This window comes from Neoarius graeffei, chromosome 15 (genome assembly GCF_027579695.1).
Source record: "Neoarius graeffei isolate fNeoGra1 chromosome 15, fNeoGra1.pri, whole genome shotgun sequence".
In the NCBI taxonomy this organism is placed as follows: domain Eukaryota; kingdom Metazoa; phylum Chordata; class Actinopteri; order Siluriformes; family Ariidae; genus Neoarius; species Neoarius graeffei.
Window position 1 is genome coordinate 22,246,062 of NC_083583.1, and position 24,824 is coordinate 22,270,885.

The 24,824-nt window shown below is 40.2% G+C and overlaps 1 protein-coding gene across 1 annotated transcript; it reads left to right on the forward strand.

The window, feature by feature from the left end:
- The first annotated feature begins 506 nt into the window (after positions 1-506).
- Positions 507-22,409, forward strand: afmid (arylformamidase). The gene is made up of 11 exons (XM_060940462.1): positions 507-697; positions 7,381-7,471; positions 11,123-11,227; positions 11,475-11,523; positions 13,763-13,848; positions 13,975-14,047; positions 14,134-14,231; positions 17,026-17,104; positions 17,252-17,387; positions 21,659-21,763; positions 21,852-22,409. The coding sequence occupies exons 1-11, from the start codon at positions 683-685 to the stop codon at positions 21,879-21,881; spliced, it is 867 nt and encodes a 288-aa protein (XP_060796445.1). The 5' UTR covers positions 507-682; the 3' UTR covers positions 21,882-22,409.
- The last annotated feature ends 2,415 nt before the right edge of the window (positions 22,410-24,824 follow it).

Consider the following 24,824-nt stretch of genomic DNA (forward strand, 5'->3'; position numbering starts at 1 on the left):
AATATAAATGCCTCAGCTTTCATGTAAGAAAAAAAAACTAATTAATACTAGTACTGTGTGCAGGCAGTCTCTCCTGAAGACTAAATTAAACAATAATTATAAACTAATAAAATAAATGGTTCAGGCTTCATAGAAGAAAAAAAAACAATCTGAACAGAATCTCACAGTATGATGCTGAAGAATGATTCTATGAATTCGGTGCCCTTTCAGAAGACTCAGTGTCCCAAGATAAAATGCTGATATATTTCTTCAGAACATTGACAAAATTACATTTAAACTGCACTATTTCAAAATATTGGGTGTTTTTAGTATATTAAACTGAAAAGAAGGACATAATAACTATTATTTTCATTTTTATTAGTTTTAATATGTGAGGAGCACAGCAATTCTGCATGTCCCCATCACCAATTACAGTAACAATGTGGCCAATTTTATGTTTACATTCTTTAATTTTTTTTATTTATTTTTTGTTAAATGCATCACTGCTACTCCAGTTTCACATACAATGTGTTTTTTGGGGAAAAGTAATTATATTTTAGAAGAAATTTAGGCATTTTCCTTTGTCCCTATGTATAATTCAACTCCGTCACGCAACCGCCTCCGCCCCCTATTTGTATACATAAATGGTTTGACCCTGTGACATCATTTAAGGAAGTAGATTTAGCAGAGTCTCCAGAACAGCATGGTGCAACCAGTGGTAAGTGTTAACTCTCATTTCTTGAAATATTGTAAGACTTTTATAAACATATAGGTTCCGTCAAGCATAAGTACTCAACACTTGAGTGAAAAAGTCATAGTAGAGAAGTTTTTTATCGAGAAATGATTATATATTTATGAATTAGAAGAAGATCTAAACTGAATCACGCCATGTGCCACAGTCCTAGCATTTAGCATGAACAGTTAACAACAGATTAGCATAAAATCTTCAACCCCATCACATTCAACCCCGTCACACATTCTGTTGTTATGGGGTTGAATGACTGTTACAGGGTTGAATAGTTGTTTATATTAGTTGTTTATCATCAGCCAAGGTCACGACATTGTGGATGCATTGACCCTCTACACGGTCCTAAAAGATAATTTGACTTCCATCAAATTGTTCTTTGTAGAGGAAGAAACTATTGAGGAGGCATTGAAGCGCATGCCAGCCAATCTGCCTGTCATCCAGTCGACGATGAGAATCCATCAAGTGGTTTACATTTCTCCGGGAAAGTTTGCATACAGAGATGTAAGCTGCATGTGTTTAGTTCACAAGAAGACAGTGGACTGTCAGTGCTTCCCAATGCCCAACAGTTTACATTTCACAATGTTGCAGCCAATGTACCACAGACAGAGATCGACTGGGGTGAACAAAATCTGTGTGGGAAATGGTGCGTAATAAAATATGACCAGGAACTATACCCCGGAATCATTCTCGCCACAGATGAAAGCCATGCACAAGTGAAATGCATGAGCTGTGCTGGACCAAACCGTTACTTCTGGTCTCTGCATGACGACATCCTGTGGTATCCCTTTGAGGATGTCCTCGAAAAAATTGAAGCCCCTACTCATGTCACCTCTCGGCATATGGAGATAAAGAAGGAAGTGTGGACAAGGCTTCATGAACTATTGTGAACATGAATTGAAGAATACAACATCTTTGAAGCATTCCCATGATTTTTTAAGTTGAATACATGTTCTTGTAGTTCACTGTTGCCAAATGAGAATTCTTCTGAGAAATTTTTACTTCAGACCAAAGTGGACACGCGCGCGCACACACACACACACACACACACACACACACACACACACACGGAGGCACGCACTCACACACACACACACACTATCTTCACCCACAATCAACACTTAACATGACAGGATACGCCATTCTCAGCGGAGGAGAGCAGAACTGTGGTTGAAGAGATGAGACAAAAGGAGAGGTGGAAAGAAAGTGACCAAAGTGGACACACACACACACGCGCGCACACACACACACACACACAGTAACTATCTTCACCCACAATCAACACTATACATGACAGGATGGCATGCTCACCGGAGGAGAGCAGAACTGTGGTTGAAGAACTGTGGTTGAGACAAAAGGAGAGGTAGAAAGAAGTTAGGGTAGAGGAGAACAGGACCAGAGAAGAGCCAAATGAGAATTCTGGGAAATGAGTTTCACCTCAGACCAAACAAGGCTTTGTTAATTATTGTTTTCCAGGTTTCAAGCATTTGAAAATGGATGTTGTTGACATTCATAGTTCATTTACTTCTGAGTAAATACATTTTTTTGTTTTACCACAGAGGGAAAAGTTCAAAGTTTTTCAAACGGACAAACTGAAAATATGATGTAATTGCTGATCCACGAATTTTAAATATAAAATATGTTCAATACCAAAAAAGTTGTTGCGTTTTTACTAATGATTTCATTTTTTGGTACATTAAAAGGCAACTTGCACAGTATTGTACAGAAATGCTTTTCAGGACCCATGTCTTCTGAGAGGTTTCCTCCTACTCCTACACTTCACCAAGCGATTTTCTATTCCCTCAAAGACTTTAACTGGTAAATTTTCTAAGTAGCTGCCTAACACTAGGAATGCCCTATTGACCCTACCATGGGGTTTTAGATCAGATTATACGTTTTTATAATGGATAAAAAGCATATATAATTTGATATATAATCCTTGCTTAGTCAACCCTGTTACAACAGGTCAACCCTGTTATGACCAATTCAACCCTGTTATGAGACACAATTTATAATTTTTAAAAATGTTCTCAACAGAAAACCTTCTAAGGTTACATATGGTTTGTATATTAGATTGTGATAAACATACCAATGTAAAGTTTGTACATATTACATGACGTTATTGCATATTTTGAGCAATTTACAGAGTAAAATAATGAATACTTGTCATTTTTTTCAGAATTCTGATAGAATATCAGTTTCCCCTTATGTTTTGTTTGGTATCAAAATGTTATAGTAAATAAAGGGACAGCTAAATTATTTAGTCATGCTAGTGCCTTCTCACTACCCTATTATAATAATCAGTAATGGCAATAAAAAATAACCGGTTGAATTAAATATCGACTTGTGTCTAATAAAAGCTCATAAATATTACTTAAAATATCATGTTAAGGTGGGAAATTATATTTTTTGTACAGTAGACAAATGACAAAATCACATGAAATTTAAAAAAACACATTTTGGTTAAAAAATTCCTCTCACCCTCTTCAATCCAAAAGGGCACCGTTTCTGTAGAATCACCCTGAAGCGGCCTAAACAATGGAAAATAAAATACCATTTTGGCAAAAATGTTGGCATCCATTAATTTCTTGTATTAAGTAAAAAAATAATGTAAAGTGCGCACAGTCCTTCACTGTAAACATAACACACTTTCGGTAACAGAATTTAAGCCTATATAAACACTGACTCGCACATCATGCAATGTTGCCAGATACTGCTGATGTTTTCCAGTCCAAAATATGTTCAAAACCTGCCAAAATGCACTTGAAACCGCCCAATCTGGCAACACTGCGTGCATGCTGCTTCTCTTGAACGTATACACGGAAGTAAGGCGGAAGGTAGTTTGTCGACGTCACCTCAAGACGACGCCAATGATTGGTCAAATTTGCGGGAACGTTGCGGTGATTGGATATAATTGCAACACCGCCCTGAATTCGCGGAGATTGGTTGAATTTGCGTTGAAGTTGCAAATCGCAACATCCTGGAGGCTCTGTTTTTTTTTTGTTTTTTTTTTTTTGCTTGGCCCAGACTCTATCTCCTCACTCACTGTAGCTTTAGGTAATAAAATTAGAACTAAATATCTCTCCTTTCTAATTCCCTTCAAAGCGAAAGAAATACAGTTCAAAATTTTGAATAGAATTTACCCAACCAAAGAATTTCTTAAGAAGAAATTTAAATTTGAAACTGGTAAATGTGTGTTTTGTGAAACAGAGGAGGAGGATTTGGAACATCTTTTCTTTCTATGTGATTTAATACAAAGATTTTGGATTGATTTTCAGGCTTGGCTACAGTCTAGGGGGATTCAGTTTGCCCCTTTATCCATTAAGGAAATTAAATTTGGGGTGTTTTTAAATAATAACAAAATTGAATATGGTGTTAATAATTTGCTACTTTTAGGTAAACACTTTATTCACAAATGTCGTTTTTTTAAAACTGGACCTTGTGTTGCACACTGGAGGAGTGACCTCAGGCTTTTTGCCAGGTCTTTAAGGTTGGTTGAAAATAGGGATGTTGGTTATTTTATATCCTTTTTGGATGACTTTGATTTGCTCGATTGACGTGTGTAAGGATGGTTGAGTGGCCCCTTTCTTGTTCATGTTTTTAACTTTATTGCTGTGTGTGTGTTTTTGCTTCTTTGATGTTTTTTGGATCTGTATATATATGGTGCTCTATTTGTTTGTATTTTGAATGTTTTTGGAAATAAAAAAAAATGTTTTGGGAAATAAAAAAAAAAAAAAAAAGCTTTAGGTAATAAAAATCGATCCATTTTGTCTCTGGTAAAGGCTAGCTGAAGTTCGCTAAATGTCCGCAATAGTAACTTATTCTGGTTTATTTTTCCTCACGTTGTGCCCCCCCCTTAAGAACTCTGGCGCCCCACACTTTGAAAAGCCCTGCTCTAGCCCATTCCTGTGACGACTTTTGAATTTTTAAAGAAATAACCGAAATGCTCAATTCAGCCGCTAGGGGCAGCAAAAAAAAGCAGCACTGACATAACAAGAGATAAGGAAATAAACAGCACATTTTAGCAACGTGCCCAGATATGTTGTCTGATTCCATGAATGGCAGTTTTGCCTCACCACTATTAAGTTGCTATCAAAATTATCAAGAGTGATACCCCCATTACCAAAATGTCTTTGTCAAAAAGAAGAAAAGTTGACGTAGAGTGCAGAGTTTTCCTGGAAAAATGGACTGAGTATTATTCACAGAGGTGAATACAAAACCAGTGTGCTTGGTATGTAATCAACAGGTTGCAGTGCTCAAAGAATATAGTATTCAGCACCTCTATGAGGCTACGTTTACATTACGTCGAATCAGCGGATCATCAGATTAATGTTCTTAAAACGATTCGCGTTTACACTAAAACCGTTAGCCGTGCACATAGCAACGCCAATACGCGGATACGCTCGGCTCCGCAGGCATCCTGCACTCCAAATCACTCCACCCTGAACAGCGAGTGCCCTCTGGAGGGTGCGCACTCCGGCCCTGCGCAGCTCACACAGCGCGCGAGTGAAGTGCACAAGCCACGATTCGGGACTGAGCCGCTGTGTGTGTGATCCCAGCGCATATCACTTACTACTTGCAAGTGGAAGGATGGCAAGCCTAAAGACAATCATAACTACACAATGGGCAGTATTTGCATAAGTATTTGCAGTATTTTCATACTTTTATACTCTTTAATGAAAGGTGATACAAGGCAGAAGTCCGCGCCGTTTTTCAGCAGTCGCGTCACATGACCAACGCCAGCGAATCAGGAAGGTGGATGTCACAGTGACGTTGTCCAATGAGACGCCAGCTAGAGCTCAGCACAGCGTATCCGCGTATTTTGAATGTTTACACAGCACCGGAGCTGACACGATCTGGATTGAATACGTGGACCCTGGCGGATTCCCGTTTCCAGGCATTTCCAGGCGGTTTAATGTAAACGGACAGTGCATCCGCGAAGAAAACGAGACAGATACGGTCTAGTGTAAACGTAGCCTGAGACTCATCATAAAGAAAAATTTCGCAATTTGTATGGACAATTAAGAACAGAGAAGATATTGTTAGCTGGTCTGAAGAAACAGCAGTCTGCATTTACTCGCAGCCGTGAGGTCAGTGATGGAGCAGTGAAAGCTAGCTACCTTATTGCAAACGAGTTGGTGCAAGCATCCAAGCCATTTTCTGACTGTGAACTTGGGGAAAAAATGCATGCTGAAGGCTGCAAAAGTCGTGTGCCCTGAAAAGCAATCTGCCAACATTAGTGTGGGGAGTTGGTTCAGGTTGTCAGATGTAAAAATGTATTCACTCAACTGTATAAAAATAAAGCAGTTGTTTGAGAGTGAAATGCATTTTATTTCAAATCCATTGGCCTCTCTGTGAATAAATGTGTAATAATCTAGGTCCCTTGTGATCAGTGATTATCTCATCTCATCTCATTATCTCTAGCCGCTTTATCCTTCTACAGGGTCGCAGGCAAGCTGGAGCCTATCCCAGCTGACTATGGGCGAAAGGCGGGGTACACCCTGGACAAGTCGCCAGGTCATCACAGGGCTGACACATAGACACAGACAACCATTCACACTTACGGTCAATTTAGAGTCACCAGTTAACCTAACCTGCATGTCTTTGGACTGTGGGGGAAACCGGAGCACCCGGAGGAAACCCACGCGGACACGGGGAGAACATGCAAACTCCGCACAGAAAGGCCCTCGACGGCCATGGGGCTCGAACCCAGGACCTTCTTGCTGTGAGGCGACAGCGCTAACCACTACACCACCGTGCCGCCATCAGTGATTATGTAGGCTACAAATGTAGGCTGAAGCATAAAGCATAGCCTACTGAAAAAAACAATGCTAAAGATTTGGAGTTGACAAAGGTTATTTTGCAATTATTTTACTGGTCCGGCCCACTTGAGATCAGATGGGCTGTATGTGGCCCCTGAACCAAAATGAGTTTGACACCCCTGTGACAGTCGACTTCCGGTTGTTTCTTCTTTGAGGTTTTACGGCATCTGGCATCCGCAATACTGCAATCTGGAGGGGTTTTTTCTTCCTACATCCTTGTCACTTCAATTTAAAGCCGTCTTTCCAGTCCAGTTGTTTTTAAAAATGTAAATAACCATTTCCTCTCCTTAACAGTGTCTACATATTTACTTTAAATACTGTTCTCTACCCGTCTTCCGGTTGTTTTAACGCTCTGTCTGGGTATGAGCATCTACTACTGAATGCTTTAAAGTAAACGTACAGTGATTCCAACACTTTCCCTCTCCAAGATCTACATTTTGCTGTGTAATCAAGTTTATTTTTGAGTTTGGGGGCGGGGATTAGACGAGCGTCCTGACTAATGTGATTGGTCACTCTCACTCAGTCAACACCATTTCTCGCAGAGTTTGGTTTCATTCGTCGAAATACAAAATCCCAAAACGAGCGCTGTTACGCTGTATGTCATCCATATTCTTGGTCTTTATCGCGGATATTATTTTATTTTATTTTATTTAAACGCCATAGGAAAACTGCGAACCTGTTAACGCTGTGCACTAAGTGGGCGGGGTCTCTGTAGCTCGCCTCTGCTACTAGCCAATCCTAGCACAGGGGGCGGGTTTGCAGGAATATCAATGGAAACAAAACAACTGCTGAGGTTTCAATGGCTGGCAGTGAGGTGCTGTGCTGTTTTAACAGGAGTTGGAGAAACAGTATTCACCCAGCCAGTGGTCCCACAGGATGTCCGCCGATGATGTGATAAAAGCCCACGTGGCTGTGCTGAAATCAGGTTGGTGGATCATTATTGTTTTCATTCTTGATCATGGAGAGAGTATGTATAGTATAGTATAGGATGAAGACCACTCCAATTTTGTAATGATTTAATCATGTGGATTCACTACATTGATTTTAGCCTTTGCTCCTTCAGCCAGCTTCCTGTTCAACGAATATTTACAAAATCCTGCACTAAACTGAAAATGTGTGGCATTCTGGGAAAACTCCTCAGGTATCACTGTGGCTGGGTGGGGGAAGCCATGGCCTAATGGTTAGAGAAGCAGCTTTGGGACCAAAAGGTTGCCGGTTTGATTCCTTGGACCAACAGGAATGACTGAAGTGCCCTTGAGCAAGGCACCTAACCCCCAACTGCTCCCCTTACTTGTATGTCACTCTGGATAAGAGCATCTGCTAAATGCCATTAATGTAATTCTGGTAACCATCCAAAAATGATTAAAAAAAAATCTAATTTTTGACTAAAGTTGAGGTTTTCTCCCTATCACCTAATTTGACCCTATTTCTTTACAAAAAGCATTAATATATTTTACCAAAATCATATACACTACCGTTCAAAAGTTTGGGGTCACTTTGAAATGTCCTTATTTTTGAAAGAAAAGCACTGTTCTTTTCAATGAAGATCACTTTAAACTAATCAGAAATACACTCTATACATTGCTAATGTGGTAAATGACTATTCTAACTAAATTCTACTAAGCCCATGTTTACATTAGACCGTATCAGCGGATCATCAGATTAACGTTTTTAAAATGATTAGTGTGCACACAGCAACACCAATACACAATTTGCGTGCACACAGCAATACCACCAATACGCGGATACGCTCGGCTCCGCAGGCATCCTGCGCTCCAAATCACTCCGCCCTGAACAGCGAGTGCCCTCTGGAGGGTGCGCACTCCAGCCCTGCGCAGCTCACAGAGCGTGCGAGTCAAGTGAACAAGCTGTGATTCGGGACTGAGCCGCTGTGTGTGTGATCCCAGCGCATATCACTTACCACTTGCAAGTGGAAGGATGGCAAGCCTAAAGACAATCATAACTACACAATGGGCAGTATTTGCATCAGTATTTGCAGTATTTTCATACTTTTATACTCTTTAATGAAAGGTGATACAAGGCGGAAGTCCGCGCCGTTTTTCAGCAGTCGCTTCACATGACCAACGCCAGCGAATCAGGAAGGTGGATGTCACAGTGACGTTGTCCAATGAGACGCCAGCTAGAGCTCAGCACAGCGTATCCGCGTATTTTGAATGTTTACACAGCACCGGAGCTGACACGATCTGGATTGAATACGTGGACCCTGGCGGATTCCCGTTTCCCGGCGTTTCCAGGCGGTTTAATGTAAACGGACAGTGCATCCGCGAAGAAAACGAGACAGATACGGTCTAATGTAAACGTAGCCTAAATGTCTGGTTTTTGGTGCAATATCTCCATAGGTGTATAGAGGCCCATTTCCAGCAACTATCACTCCAGTGTTCTAATGGTACAATGTGTTTGCTCATTGCCTCAGAAGGCTAATGGATGATTAGAAAACCCTTGTACAATCATGTTAGCACAGCTGAAAACAGTTTAGCTCTTTAGAGAGGCGATAAAACTGACCTTCCTTTGAGCAGATTGAGTTTCTGGAGCATCACATTTGTGGGGTTGATTAAATGCTCAAAATGGCCAGAAAAATGTCTTGACTATATTTTCTATTCATTTTACAACTTATGGTGGTAAATAAAAGTGTGACTTTTCATGGAAAACACAAAATTGTCTGGATGACCCCAAACTTTTGAACGGTAGTGTACGGAACCTCATCAAAACTATGCAGAAACTTGTGGAATCCTGCAAAGAACATGTTATTCCAGGATCAGACAACACAATACTTTTGTCTTTCACGATGGTCACCATATCACATTAGGCAGTCATAGTGCCATAAATTATTGCCATATCTTGGTCAAGAGACTTGCAACACTACAAGTTTAACCCTGATTAAACATTCACATCCTTGTGTGTTGTCGGGTTGGAGGGTCAAGAAAATTTCAATCATGGCTACAGAAAGAATGTCGAAGCGCACGTTGTAGAAGCTGTCAAACAGGTTGAGAAAATATTAAAAAAAATTAACATGCTAGACTTTTCATCGGGGTGTTGTGGGGTTTCCCAGATGCCACATTATGGTTCTTCGATTATATCACATGACAAAGGTCGTTTGTTGTTCCTCATGTTCATTACCTGCGGTTAGTTCCCACTGTTTCACTCACAAAAATGGAAGAAAACTGTAACCATAGTTTCATGTCAACTTGTTATATAATACAAGCTCTCTTTAACTATGTATAGAGATATCATGAAGAAAAATATAGTACATAAAAATACATCCTTCTTGGAAGGAAGTAGCGGAGATTATTAGTGCCTCTGGTGAGTGCATGTATAGTAATCTGCCAACAAAGCTAGCAAAAAGACTAGTATGTAACATCTAAACCAACCTATTTTCACGCTGGTTAGTGCGTTAATTAGCTTGTGTTTTAAGTATTTAGTTTTAGAAGTATTGACCATTTTATGGTCATTTCTGTTGAAACAAAAAAAACCCACAATTTTAAAGTGCACACCCACAAGAAACAACATATCGAGGTCACGACAAATTCTGGCTATAAAATACCAATGTTGTGATCATTAATTGTAATTTTATAAGAGTTAATATCTTACAGAAATGTTGTTCTTAATTATTTGGTGGGGACAAGAGAAGAAATCTATTTGCTTTGAGAACTTGCTTAAGATGCCTCCGGCTAATGGTTTATCAGTGTCATAAAGCCAGTGACTCCAGTATGTCCTTACGTATAATGTCATTCCATAATATGTATTATTATACATACAGGACACTTTTTTTTGATGGAATAAAAACATGTATTCTTTTCTCTTCTGGTGGGTTTCATTCATTTGGTTTGATAGCGTGCAATAATGTTAGCATATCGCTTCTCCTACATGTATTACATCACTCTATGCAATGAAGAATGAGCATTGAATATGGTTTATGACATTTCATGGTTGTCAAGACAACATGACGTCACGCATCAGAGACATAAAACTTCCATGCTAGTGAGCGGCTGTGACAATTTGTAAACAAACATGGCCGCCAGGTTTGTTGCGTTAAATATGGAAGATTTTGAGAAAATTTTGAAAGAGAAAGACGCGTTGAACACCCGAAAGGAATGTGCATATTTTATAACAATAATGATAATAATATTGACTGGCTTTTTTTCATGGTATATCAGATATCTTCCATGCAGCTAGCATGATATTGAATGAGTCGAAAACGAATTCCGTATCATGCTAGCTGAATGGAATATATCTGATATACCACTCAATGCCAGCCAATATTATTTAAATGTTATAACACTGGTGTAAGTGTGAGCAGATATCCATCAAGTGAAGAGACAACAATGAGGCTTTGTTTAAAATTTCACCATGTGACAGGTTTGCCGTGGTCACACCAGGATTTGGTGTGACCTATAAAACTTTTCTGAAAATGAGTGCATGCATCCAAGTGCTGACATGCTTTTTAATAAAAATATAAGTTTCCTATTACATTTTTTTGCACAAGTTTTTAGTTACAAAAAATACTAGGAAAGTTGAATGTGTTACCTTATGAATGTATATGTGGGCGAGTGTTTAGGTACAGAGAAGGCTCGGGCTGTTACTCAGAACATTCTGGATGTTCCTTATGGAGAGAGAGATGACGAGAAACTGGACGTGTACATGCCCGTCAGCTCCTCCCCAGGTAAGGCAGTGCAAAGCGAAACATAGCAGAGTCCTGGGCCTCTGATCTCTAACGCATCGGATTTCCTCCAGTCTCTTTGCCTGTCCCAGAAAGGGAAACTGAGCAGCCGAACCACGAATTTCTGTTCCTCCCTGCCTTTATATCTGTAAATATTAAGTGTTTTAGAACCAAGCTGTCTTACATTTTCTTTAACACTGAGGAACTTTGTTAATTGGATCATCAGCATCATAGCTTTTCTGTGTTTCAGATGTGCCTCTAGTTATCTACCTCCATGGTGGTTACTGGCAGTTCTTGAGGTATGAGGTTTTTCATATTTAATGCATTATGCATTGTTTTTACAGGTGAACCAGACAGATTGATACTAACACATGGAAAATTAAATCAAATAACCAGCAATGCACATGTGCTCAGTGCACTGGCAGTGTTTGGCCACAGGGAATAGCCAATAATAATAATAATAATAATAATTAGTATAAATACACAGGTGATTATACAAAATTGCATGTGCTGATTGGTCAAGAAATTTGAAGTATTTAACAATTATTCACCAAAGGCGAAGTGAATATCGGTGAATAATTATTCACTGAGCCTGAGGCGGATAATTGTTTTAGTATAAATACACAGGTGATTATTTAAAAAAAAATCATATTTAAAAAAATTTATTTATTTCATACTTTAAAGGAACAGTCCACCGTACTTCCATAATGAAATATGCTCTTATCTGAATTGAGACGAGCTGCTCCGTACCTGTCCGAGCTTTGCACGACCTCCCAGGCAGTCAGACGCAGTCAGACGCGCTGTCACTCCTGTTAGCAATGTAGCTAGGCTCAGCATGGCCAATGGTATTTTTTGGGGCTGTAGTTAGATGCGACCAAACTCTTCCGCGTTTTTCCTGTTTACATAGGTTTATATGACCAGTGACATGAAACAAGTTCAGTTACACAAATTGAAACGTGGCGATTTTCTATGCTATGGAACGTCCGCACTATAATGACAGGCGTACTAACACCTTCTGCGCGCTTCGGCAGCGCATTGATTATAGTGCGGACTTTCCATAGCATAGAAAATCGCTACGTTTCAATTTGTGTAACTGAACTTGTTTCATATCACTGGTCATATAAACCTATGTAAACAGGAAAAACGCGGAAGAGTTTGGTCGCATCTAACTACAGCCCCAAAAAATACCATTGGCCATACTGAGCCTAGCTACATTGCTAACAGGAGTGACAGCGCGTCTGACTGCGTCTGACTGACTGGGAGGTCGCGCAAAGCTCGGAGAGGTACGGAGCAGCTCGTCTCAATTCAGATAAAAGCATATTTCATTATGGAAGTACGGTGGACTGTTCCTTTAAAAGCGGCATGCAAATGTAACTTCTCACTCATCTATGCCGAGTCATATAAAATACTTTTGTTTTGAAATCGATAACATAAATCACAATTCCACCTTACATTTGAATAGTTTTAGACCAAATTTCATAGCATCTTTAGTGCTTTTAGGAACAGCATTTTCTGTCATCATTTGTAATTCTCCCTCACTTATGGTAACAAAGCGATTGGCCACTATTTTGCCTAGTCACTCGAGGTGAGTAGTCCAAATTTCTCGACCAATCAGTGCGCGTGATTTTCTATAATCACCTCCGTATTTGTACTAATGCAAAGTATTTTATGTGACTTGGCATAGATAAGTGACACAAGCCTGCGCCACACCTTTATTACATTTGCATGCCACTTTTGAAGTTTGAAATAAATGTTTTTTTAATATGATTTTTTAAAAATAATCACCTGTGTATTTATACAAAAACAATTATCCGCCTCAGGCTCGGTGAATAATTATTAATGATAAGGTTGCACATTTGGTCAGATTTTAATCTTGATCAGGATTTTTGGCTTCATGATTACACAATGTTTTTGCTGAGCTTGGCTAAAGCGTTTGGCTCGTTGTAAATATAGTGTCTCAAAGGCTAAGATTCTCATTCCAAAGGTTTAACTGTCTCATTGCATATTGCGGCTTGTTCATTGCATACAGCAAGTATTGATTTGTTAGTTTTTGGTTTTTTTTAAATGTGAAATCTAATTGTTTTAAGTTGTTATACAAATATTCTTCTGAGGGAGTTTTCCCTTGCCACCGTCGCCACAGGCGTGCTCATTGGGGATAGATTAGGGATAAAATTAGCTCATATTTTAAGTCGTTCAAATTCTGTAAAGCTGCTTTGCGACAATGTTTATTGTTAAAAGCGCTATACAAATAAACTTGACTTGACAAATAAGAATCTAATTATTTAATTGATGAATGAAATAATTTAATTGATTTAGAAATGTATTCAAAAGGAGTATGGGCTTATAATGTATACAGTAGTATGAAAGAAAAAATGTCTGTTAATTTATTTCCAGTTTATTTCTTTCCTAAATTGGCTGAGTAATTGTGTGGGATTATACAGTATAAGAATACGTTCTCGTTCAAGGAAGATAAAACATCAGGCCTTGGGCATGCTTTCTAAGGTTCCTTATATAAGAGCACATCTTCTAATCTTACAGCAAGGAGGAGTCCGGTTTCATGGCTGTACCACTGACCCAGAGGGGTGTTGTGGTGGTCGCTGTTGATTACAGCATTGCCCCGAAAGGTACCATTGGCTTGTAGGGTTCATGCAGAAATAAATACAATATTGAGCTCATGTTTCTGTTAGAGCTCAGCTGTTATTTTGACACCATATTGGGTTTCCTGATTCCCTCCTCCATTCTCCTCACAGGTCATATGGATCTGATGGTATCTCAGGTGCGCAAGAGTTTGGTGGCTGTCATTCAGCAGTATTCACACATCAGGTCAGTGCACCTGGATATTGTTTGTAATATTGGTCGTCTTATATACTAGGCTTCTCATTAATGCCTTGCTCTCGCTCTCTCAACAGTGAGCTGTACTTGTGTGGTCATTCTGCAGGTGCACACCTGGTAGCCATGATTCTCTCTACTGATTGGTCCAAGTACAGTGTATCACCTCAAATCAAAGGTGTGTGTGTGTGTGCTGGTTATTGGGTAGTAATGAAAGCTGTAATTACAACCAGATCTCAGAATCGTTCCAGATTTTTCTAAGACGTGATGGGAACATTTGGAAAGAATGACTTCCATGTGCAACATGCTATGCCGTATTTGGATCAGCCTGTTACTGAAGGTTCTCCTCAGATTGACAAATAATCTGTCATAGGGCTGGGAGGTGTTGCCCATGACACTTTGGACCAAAGGCCAACTTCAGCAATGCAAACAAACCATTTGAGCAAACAGTATGTACAGTAATCAAATATACCATGCACTGAGAGGCTCCGGTTGAAATTATGGATTCTCTGAAGTGACTGGCATAGTACTATTTTATGAGGGGAGCAGCCCTGAAGAAGATAGTACTATGCTAGTCACCAAAGAGAATCTATAATTAGCAGTGCCTCTCGGTGCATGGTATATTAGATTCATATCCTTCATCAAAAAATTCTATACTAAAAGTGTTGAGATTGAATCTCGGCATAAACTCACTGGAGGCAGCCATGTTTGTTGTTTATGTCGGCGTGACCTTCGACCTGCGCGTGTGCAGTGTACTATGCTTTCGCCTGCCTTGCGAGGCATGGTCGTGATACGTAGATCTACATACACAGAAATGCTCGTGGAGTCACAGCTGTGACTCGAGTCGGCCATGTAGCTTGAAATTGTTCTGTCAATTCATGGTATATCCAGGATATTCCATGACTGACTCACACCATATCCATATTTTTTAATTTATGACATCATGAGATGTATTGCTTAATCAGTGGTGGAACTATTTTATGTCACATGAGCCATCCTTAGCCAATCCCTGCACAGGAATTTTTTGATGAGGGATGTAATATCCATTGTGACTAACATTCAGAACAGATGGCTGAATATAGAAGTATTATTTCCAGATTACGATAGTGCACAATGATTAGAAAATGATGTAGGCTATCAGATGCAACCCAAACTTTCAAGATACACTCTTTATACACTCATTATTTTAAAAAAGGGAAAAAAAAAGACATTGACATAAAATGAGTAAACAAGTTTTTTTTCTCAAATTGAGAAAATAGGGGCAACACAGTGGTGTAATGGGTAGCGTTGATCTCACACAATACCAGGGCTGATCGTGTTACTGTTTATGTAGACTTTTGCATATTCTCCCTATGCCCGTGTGGGTTTCCGCTGGGTAATGAGTTGCCGTCCACCTCTTAAAACATATTGGGAGGTGAACTGGCTAGTCTTAATTACCCATAGGCGTGTGTGTTACTCTGGGATACACTGGCTCCCGTTCATCCATGGAACATGCATATTCTGGGTCCAACCTGACTAGGAATAAGTTGTTACTCAAGCTGAATGAAAACACCAGTTAATAACTAGTGGAACTAGTTACTTAAGGATAAGTAACTTATTCTATCAATTGTTTGGAGACTTTAGCAAATAATAAAACTTACTTGTTTTTTTTTTTAATACTTTTGATTTAATCAGGTAACCTGTTAGAAATCTTCACACTCGTTTCGAAGATTCACTATTAGAATCATTTCCATCCATCCATCCATCCATCCATCCATCCATCCATCCATCCATCCATCCATCCATCCATCCATCCATCACTTATACTGCTTATCCGTCAAGGTTACAGGTGAAGCTGGAGCCAATCCCAGTTGGCTTTGGGTGAGAGTTGGGGTACACCCTGGGCAGGTTGCCAGTCTATCACAGGGCTAACACAGAGACAAACAACTATTCACGCTCACATTCACATCTATGGCCAATTTGAGCTAATCCGCATGTCTTTGGACTGTGGAAGGAAACCCACATAGCAGTGTTGGAAATTTGCACCCGCTACCCGCCAAATGCGGGTGAATTTGCATAGTGGCAGGTGGTTTTGCTCAGCCTACCAGCCACAGTGGCAGGAAAATAGTAGCATATACAAAGAAAGATGCAATTGTAACAGATCTGTTTGTGACATTCCTCAACGCAGACTGAATCGCAAGTCTTCTTGTTTCACTCGGACACTTTAATGAGGACACAATCTTCTCATTAAAGTGTCCGAGTGAAACAAGAAGACTCTGATTCAGTGTGGAAACTTGAGCATAGAATGCTAACTACCGTCTGATGGTGAAAGAGAATAACCTCAGGTCAAGCGTTGTAGCAAACTAACAAAAAATTTTAAATCGTAGGGGTTTAGAGGTCTGCAGAGAAACCCTCCCAGGAGACACAGGCCGAAGATGCAAAGGTCAAAAGATTTTTTTTTTAATAAATGAGAAGTGGAAAAAAGCCAAACAGGGAGTCCTGTCAATTTTTTTTTTTTTTTTTTTTGCCCAGCTCATCAAATGTAACTTCCATCAGTTCACAGGTGTGTGTGTGTGTGTGTGTGTGTGTGTGTGTGTGTACACGTGCATGCTTGAGAAAGAATATGTCTGTATTTTCATTGAGTTTAAATATTTAACTTAGCCAGTTTACCTAAATAATCAAGTTAGAATATTGTAACTCTTACTGTATTATTTTCACAGACAGTTACACACTTTCAGTTGAAACAAGAAAGTGGTTGATAAAAATTCGAGTGGCTGATAAATTTTGGAATCCACCAGTCACTGTGGCAGATGGATAAAAAAGTTCATTTCCAACCCTGCCTCATAGGCACAGGGAGTACATGCAAAGTCTGCACAGAAAGGCCCCAGTCAGCTGTGAGATTTGAACCCAGAACCTTCTTGCTGTGAGGTGACTGTGCTAACCACTGCTACACCATGCCAACCCCGTTTCTTATACATTTGTGTTTATTTTAGGAGCGTTCCTTGTTAGCGGCATTTATGACCTGCTGCCCATTCTGCCCACCTATTTGAACAACCCACTGAAGATGACCAAGTATGAGAATCCATATGCTTCTTCTACACCACACCACAATCAGTATTCATTATTCTAATATATTTTCAATGTATCAGTCATAATTGTATTTGTTCACTGTGTTACCTCAGTATGCACGTCTCATCACACTTATTTATCTGGTTGTAGGGAGGTGGCTATTAAGAACAGCCCCATTCAGTTAGTGTCTCAACTCAAAACGTTCTCATCGGGCTGTGACATTATTGTGGCCATTGCACAGAACGACTCCCCTGAGTTCCGGAAGCAGTCATATGATTACTTCAAGGTAAGACCAAATTTACATTAGACCGTATCTGTCTCGTTTTCTTCGCGGATGCACTGTCCGTTTACATTAAACCGCCTGGAAACGCCGGGAAACGGGAATCCGCCAGGGTCCACGTATTCAATCCAGATCGTGTCTGATCCGGTGCTGTGTAAACATTCAGAATACGCGGATACGCTGTGCTGAGCTCTAGCTGGCATCGTCATTGGACAACGTCACTGTGACATCCACCTTCCTGATTCGCTGGCGTTGGTCATGTGACACGACTGCTGAAAAACGGCGTGGACTTCCGCCTTGTATCACCTTTCATTAAAGAGTATAAAAGTATGAAAATACTGCAAATACTGATGCAAATACTGCCCATTGTGTAGTTATGATTGTCTTTAGGCTTGCCATCCTTCCACTTGCAAGTGGTAAGTGATATGCGCTGGGATCACACACACAGCGGCTCAGTCCCGAATCACAACTTGTTCACTTCACTCGCGCGCTCTGTGAGCTGCGCAGGGCCGGAGTGTGCACCCTCCAGAGGGCACTCGCTGTTCAGGGCGGAGTGATTTGGAGCACAGGATGCCTGCGGAGCCGAGCGTATCCGTGTATTGGTGTTGCTGTGTGCACGCAAATCGTGTATTGGTGTTGCTGTGTGCACACTAATCGTTTTAAAAACGTTAATCTGATGATCCGCTGATACGGTCTAATGTAAACATGGGCTAAGACAAAGCAGTTAAGACAGACCATGCTGTTCTAGGAAAACAATCAATGGCTGTGTGATGTGATTTGTTGAGGGCCAGTACTACCACAAAGTTGATTATTTTTCTATTGCAGCATGTCTTTTATACTACAATGATTTGCTTACAATTACACTACAATTAAAAAAACAACACATTGTAGTTTAATAGCTACATGGACATTTCATCATAGCAATAGTTATAGGTTTTTCTTTGTCAGATAAAAACATTTTTAAAAAAACACGCGTTATTCATCCTTAAGTGATTTTTCAGCATTACTGTCAAACCAGAATTAGATTTATAAATCAGAATCAAGAATTCAACAGTCCTGTGGTATAAGTAACTTGAATAAACCATTGTGCTATTGCAAAGGTATAAGTAATTTGTATTTACGCTCATGGCGACACTTGACAGATATTATTTGGATAGTGGGACATTCTTAGATATCAGGGACCTTGAAATAGTAGTGCATGTGGTATTGAGGACAATTAACACACATTGTGCAGGGAAGAAGAGCTGTATTCTCTAACCCAGGAGTTCACAAACATCCATCCGTTATCTGTAGCCGCTTATCCTGTTCTACAGGATCGCAGGCAAGCTGGAGCCTACCCCAGCTGACTATGGGCGAGAGGCGGGGTACACCCTGGACAAGTCGCCAGGTTATCGCAGGGCTGACCATATATAATTTTTATGCCTCTGCCACTCAGTGAAGGAGGCGCAGGGTTCTAACTAGGCTAAAATATCAGTGTAGTGCCACCAGTCATAACGGCTGGGGATTTGGGGGCCACCTTAGACCCCCGAAAGCTCATGTGTTCTACCTGCTCAGAGATCCATTCTAGTGCATTTCCTGGCACTTGCAGGACTCCCTGAAAGTGACTCTTTTTTGGTAATGTTAATTAGATTTTTTTTTTTTTGCCAAAAGTTGCTGTGATTGTTTTTGATTGAAAACTTATTATTTATTAGTCCTGGGTATGACTTTAAACTGCAACCGGTGGTGAGTCTCAGGACTTGAGTACCGGGGAAAGTGGAGTTACCCCTTAATCACCATTGCTCCCAGGTCTGCTCTGACCCAGAGTGGTAGCACCTGCCTGGGTTCCAACTATGGGTTAAATAGTACATCACCAATAATGCACTGGCAGCAGAACACTTTTCGGTGAATGTGGCAGATGAAACCAACAGGGTCAGTGGCACACCACCTGATGGCATGCGGAAGAGCCACTAAAATGGCCAATGGGTGGCATCACTTGGCAAGTCGGTTGTCACTGCGGGGCGACTTCCTTACCCGTCAGGTCTGTGGCACTTTTGTGCACCATTTGGCATCAGGTCTGGAGATCCAGAGAGACAATATGACGGGGGCACAACATTATTTGTCTTACCTTACTGTGCAAGGTGCTTCGTTAGGAGAGGAGAATAGTATGCGAGAGCTCATGAGGCCAGACATCCCGTGGCGATGACATATTTATGGAATAAGAATAAAACAACCAGTTGATGTTCACCAAGTGTCAACTTTATTTTCAGCTTCAGCCATTCAATTACAATACATGATAATCCAGATCTAACTCACGGACTGGCACGTATTACGTGCATGGCGTGTAAGAGCCTCTTAACATGGATGGCATTTTACCACGAATACAGCATAAGGAAAGAGATAAACCGGACTAGCAGGATCAGTGACTATCTCCAAACAGAACTACTCGGGGAGCTATGCACTGGGCCCTTACGTGGACGGGGAGTGGAGTATGTCCCAATGTAGAACATTTGCATGACGGTGCGCCGTCGCTGCCGCGTGGTGATAACAGAAAATTAAACAAAAGACCAAGTTTTTAAGATTGACATGTCTATTAGTGTAGCGGCAACTTTTGCAGGTGTGTCGGCAATATTGTGGGCTTAGCGATAAGGAAACATTACGGATCAGCCTGATACACTGAAAAGGCCTAGTTAGGAACCTGGAGGCATTATGTTTTGCAAGAAATTCAAGAGCGCTTTATTGTCAATATGTCTATATACAAGTATACAGTGCATTGAAATACCATTTCCCTTAGGCTTCCTATGGTGCATTTATTTTTAGGTTGTCTGTCTGTCTGAGAGTCTCCTTATTGTGTTATCTCAGGAACAAGTGGTTGAATGCTTGTAGAGTTTAAATGGAATTTTCATTATTGTCAGCAGTAGATGAACTGATTTACTTTTTGAAATTGATTCAAACAGGATCAAGGTCACAGCAAGGTCAAATGTCTTAAATAGTTTTTCTTCGATGACTTCCCTCCTGTTTGTCAAACAGAAACATTATTTACATGCTCATGTTCAGGAACTCAAATCCGATATTCTGGCTACCGACGATTTTTGCCTTCAGTCATGATGGCTATGGCGTCTAGTGGTGTCAACAATAATCGATTCGGCAATGCATCGCAATGCGGGGCATGGACGATTCAGCATCGATTCGGCAACATGCCAGATCGATTCAGCGTATTAAAAAAAAAAAACTTCCGTGGGCATTTCCGGAGCAACATCACACACATGCGCAGTCTGTAGCTGCACACCAGTCGAGAGAGCACTAGCTTAGCAAGATGGCTGAGGCGGAGGAAGAGGACTGCAAGAGACAGGTTATTATTAACGCATCCAAAGCTTGGAAAGCTGACATCTGGGCACATTTTGGATTCTACGAGGTTGATGGGAAAGTAGACAAGACCTGTGTGTAAAAAAGAAAGATCTGGTCTCATTCAAAGCACTAAAAAGCTGTAATTTGTTTTCTTTTTCATATTTGAAACTCTATAACATTCAATTTTATTTTGTTTAAAACAGGAGTGATACACACAACAGCCAATAAAATGTTGTTCAGTATCTGACTGCTTGTACTGCCTCATGACTACTGAAAAATTTGCCTTGCTTTCAGTAAAATTTTAACGCATCACAATGCATCGTAGAATCGGATTGAATCGAATCGTTACCCTCCGAATCGTAATCGAATTGAATCGTGAGGGCTGTGCCAATGCACACCCCTAATGGCGTCCCCATCAAAACTGTTGGCATGGAGTTGGACTTGTTTAATCACAGATTTACAACTTCGAACTTGTAAATTCCTATATATTAAATGTTTTTGGTATGTTTGTGTTTGCTTTCTTTACCTCTGTTGTTCCACTGAGTCAGTTACTTGATGGTGTCGAGGAGCTAGCTAGATAGATGGAGAAAATTGTCTATTTTTATTCCTGGGTTCCTACACTAGTGCAGGATAGTATCAGGATAGTGACATTCTTAACTTAAATGTGGCTTATTTGACTGTGACTCCCAATAACCTTTCAACATGGTAGCTCAAAATGTGTCTTCGTAGTTAGTGATATTTATCATATTCATTTGGAAAACGAATGAAACTAAAGAGAAGATTGAGTTTCTGTCTGTAAATCAAATGACCGCACGTGGGATCCCCACAACACCTTTTAGTTGTAATCATACAACTAAAAGCTGGACCAACAGCATGTAATGTTTGTGTCGTGTATGTGTATTTTTATTTATTTTTTATTTTTTATAAAACCCCGTATCTAAACCTTCTTATAGGCTTTGCAAGCTGCTGGACTGAAAGTTACTTTTGAAGACATACCTGACACGGATCATTTCAACATCATCGAACAGCTTGTTGATGAAAATTACTACCTGACACAGGTAACCTGATCATATGGATGAATTCCGTTAATGAATCAATTCTGCTGTTGTATGTATTCAAGTTTTATTTATTACTTATTCTTTTTAGCTCCTACTGAAGATGATGGGCAAAAGCTGAGGAGATGCTATTAGTCATCAAAATCTTCCATGATGTACCTTTCTACCCTGCTATTTGGTCTTTATGTGCTATATAAACAGGAACCTTCTTATTACGATGCCTGGTCAGTTTAAAGGTTCTGACTGCAAAGTTGAATTCTGGGTAAAATGTTCTATTTCTGTTGCTGTTGGAGTTTTGAGATGTTTTGCTGCTGTACACACCGTGTATCCTGTGTGTGAACGTTTTGCCGAGATAAAACATGCCCTGCATTTTACAATTCCGGAGATTGCCGAAGCAAGTGAGCAACAATATCACGCAACCACCATGGGGCATTTGACCTACTTTTTACTAAAATAAGTCAGCATGGGCAAACATGGCGGACTCCACTCCCGCCAACTAAAAGCCAGCAGAAAAAGAAAGCCTGCCTAGTGAGTGCAACTGCAAGATAGAGCAAGGTTAGATGACGTCATTTTTCTGGACAGATAACTAAATCATTCTAGCTAGTGCTTAGCTATCTTAGCCTTAGAATGCATGAGCTTGACTCCACAGTAGCGAGTATGGAGATAAAGTATATCTTTTCTCATATATATATATATATATATATATATATATATATATATATATATATATATATATATATATATGAATATGAGTGATTCCACGCTTATGGGTACTGAAATGGGGACATGAACTTATTTTTAAAAATTCACCTAAAACCATTTCTTTTTTTACCATCAGGTCACAAAACATGTAATCTTTAATGAATGATATGTTAAAAGATAACTTTAATTTTCTGAGATGTAATAAAAACATATTTATATGCCAAAGTCAAGCCTATGAGTTCCAAAATGATGTCTGTTACATTACTTCTGTTACGATTGTCCATCTCGCGTCTGTTACAAATTAATTACAATCTAGCTATATACCATGTTAATCTTATTGAAAGAATGTGTATGTTTATTCTACTACACATGTTTATTAATTATATTTGCTAAAACATCACCTTCCTATGTTTCAAAAAGTAATTCTACATTGTTAAAATTGAGAATATATATGTCCACAACACTTCTGTTACGTTCTGACTTTGGCATATAAATATGTTTTTATTACATCTCAGAAAATTAAAGTTATCTTTTAACATATCATTCATTAAAGATTACATGTTTTGTGACCTGATGGTAAAAAAAGAAATGGTTTTAGGTGAATTTTTAAAAATAAGTTCATGTCCCCATTTCAGTACCCATAAGCGTGGAATCACTCATATATATAAAATGTGTGTGTATGTATATGTGTGTGTATGTGTGTGTGTGTGTGTGTGTGTGTGTGTGTGTGTGTGTATGTATGTATGTGGGTGGCACGGTGGTGTAGTGGTTAGCGCTGTCGCCTCACAGCAAGAAGGTCCGGGTTTGAGCCCAGTGGCTGACAGGGTTCTCCCCGTGTCCGCGTGGGTTTCCTCCAGGTGCTCTGGTTTCCCCCACAGTCCAAAGACATGCAGGTTAGGTTAACTGGTGACTCTAAATTGACCGTAGGTGTGAATGTGAGTGTGAATGGTTGTCTGTGTCTGTGTCAGCCCTGTGATGACCTGGCGACTTGTCCAGGGTGTACCCCGCCTTTCACCCGTAGTCAGCTGGGATAGGCTCCAGCTTGCCTGACCCTGTAGAACAGGATAAAGCAGCTAGAGGTAATGAGATATAAATAAATAAATATATATATATATATATATATATATATATATATATATATATATATATATATATATACATATAAAATGTGTATGTATGTATATGTGTGTATGTATGTATGTGGGCGGCACGGTGGTGTAGTGGTTAGCGCTGTCGCCTCACAGCAAGAAGGTCCGGGTTTGAGCCCCGGGGCCGGCGAGGGCCTTTCTGTGTGGAGTTTGCATGTTCTCCCCGTGTTCACGTGGGTTTCCTCTGGGTGCTCCGGTTTCCCCCACAGTCCAAAAACATGCAGGTTAGGTTAACTGGTGACTCTAAATTGACCGTAGGTGTGAATGTGAGTGTGAATGGTTGTCTGTGTCTGTCAGCCCTGTGATGACCTGGCGACTTGTCCAGGGTGTACCCCGCCTTTCGCCCGTAGTCAGCTGGGATAGGCTCCAGCTTGCCTGCGACCCTGTAGAACAGGATAAAGCAGCTAGAGGTAATGAGATATAAATAAATAAATATATATATATATATATATATATATATATATATATATATATATATATATATATATAAAATGTGTATGTATGTATATGTGTGTATGTATGTATGTGGGCGGCACGGTGGTGTAGTGGTTAGCGCTGTCGCCTCACAGCAAGAAGGTCCGGGTTTGAGCCCCGGGGCCGGCGAGGGCCTTTCTGTGTGGAGTTTGCATGTTCTCCCCGTGTTCACGTGGGTTTCCTCTGGGTGCTCCGGTTTCCCCCACAGTCCAAAAACATGCAGGTTAGGTTAACTGGTGACTCTAAATTGACCGTAGGTGTGAATGTGAGTGTGAATGGTTGTCTGTGTCTGTCAGCCCTGTGATGACCTGGCGACTTGTCCAGGGTGTACCCCGCCTTTCGCCCGTAGTCAGCTGGGATAGGCTCCAGCTTGCCTGCGACCCTGTAGAACAGGATAAAGTGGCTAGAGATGATGAGATGAGATATTGGACTCGACTCGAAATTTTTTACACCTAATGTTTTAGTCTTACAGAGGAAGAAACGATAACACAAAAGCAGTAACTGAGAAAAGATGTACTTCATCTTTTGTTTCACAGACCTATTTGTGAATGTCAACCACAAATTACATCCCTGCGACTCAAAACTCTCGAAGGTCGATGCAGAGTCACAATGTTTTCTGTGTGTTGCCATCTTGGTGTGACGCAATTCCATAGAATCTAATTATGCTAATTAGTTAAAGCTCCTTGCGTTCGGCTATTTCCGTAGGGCCATACTGTTTACCTCAAGAGGGAGGAAATTCA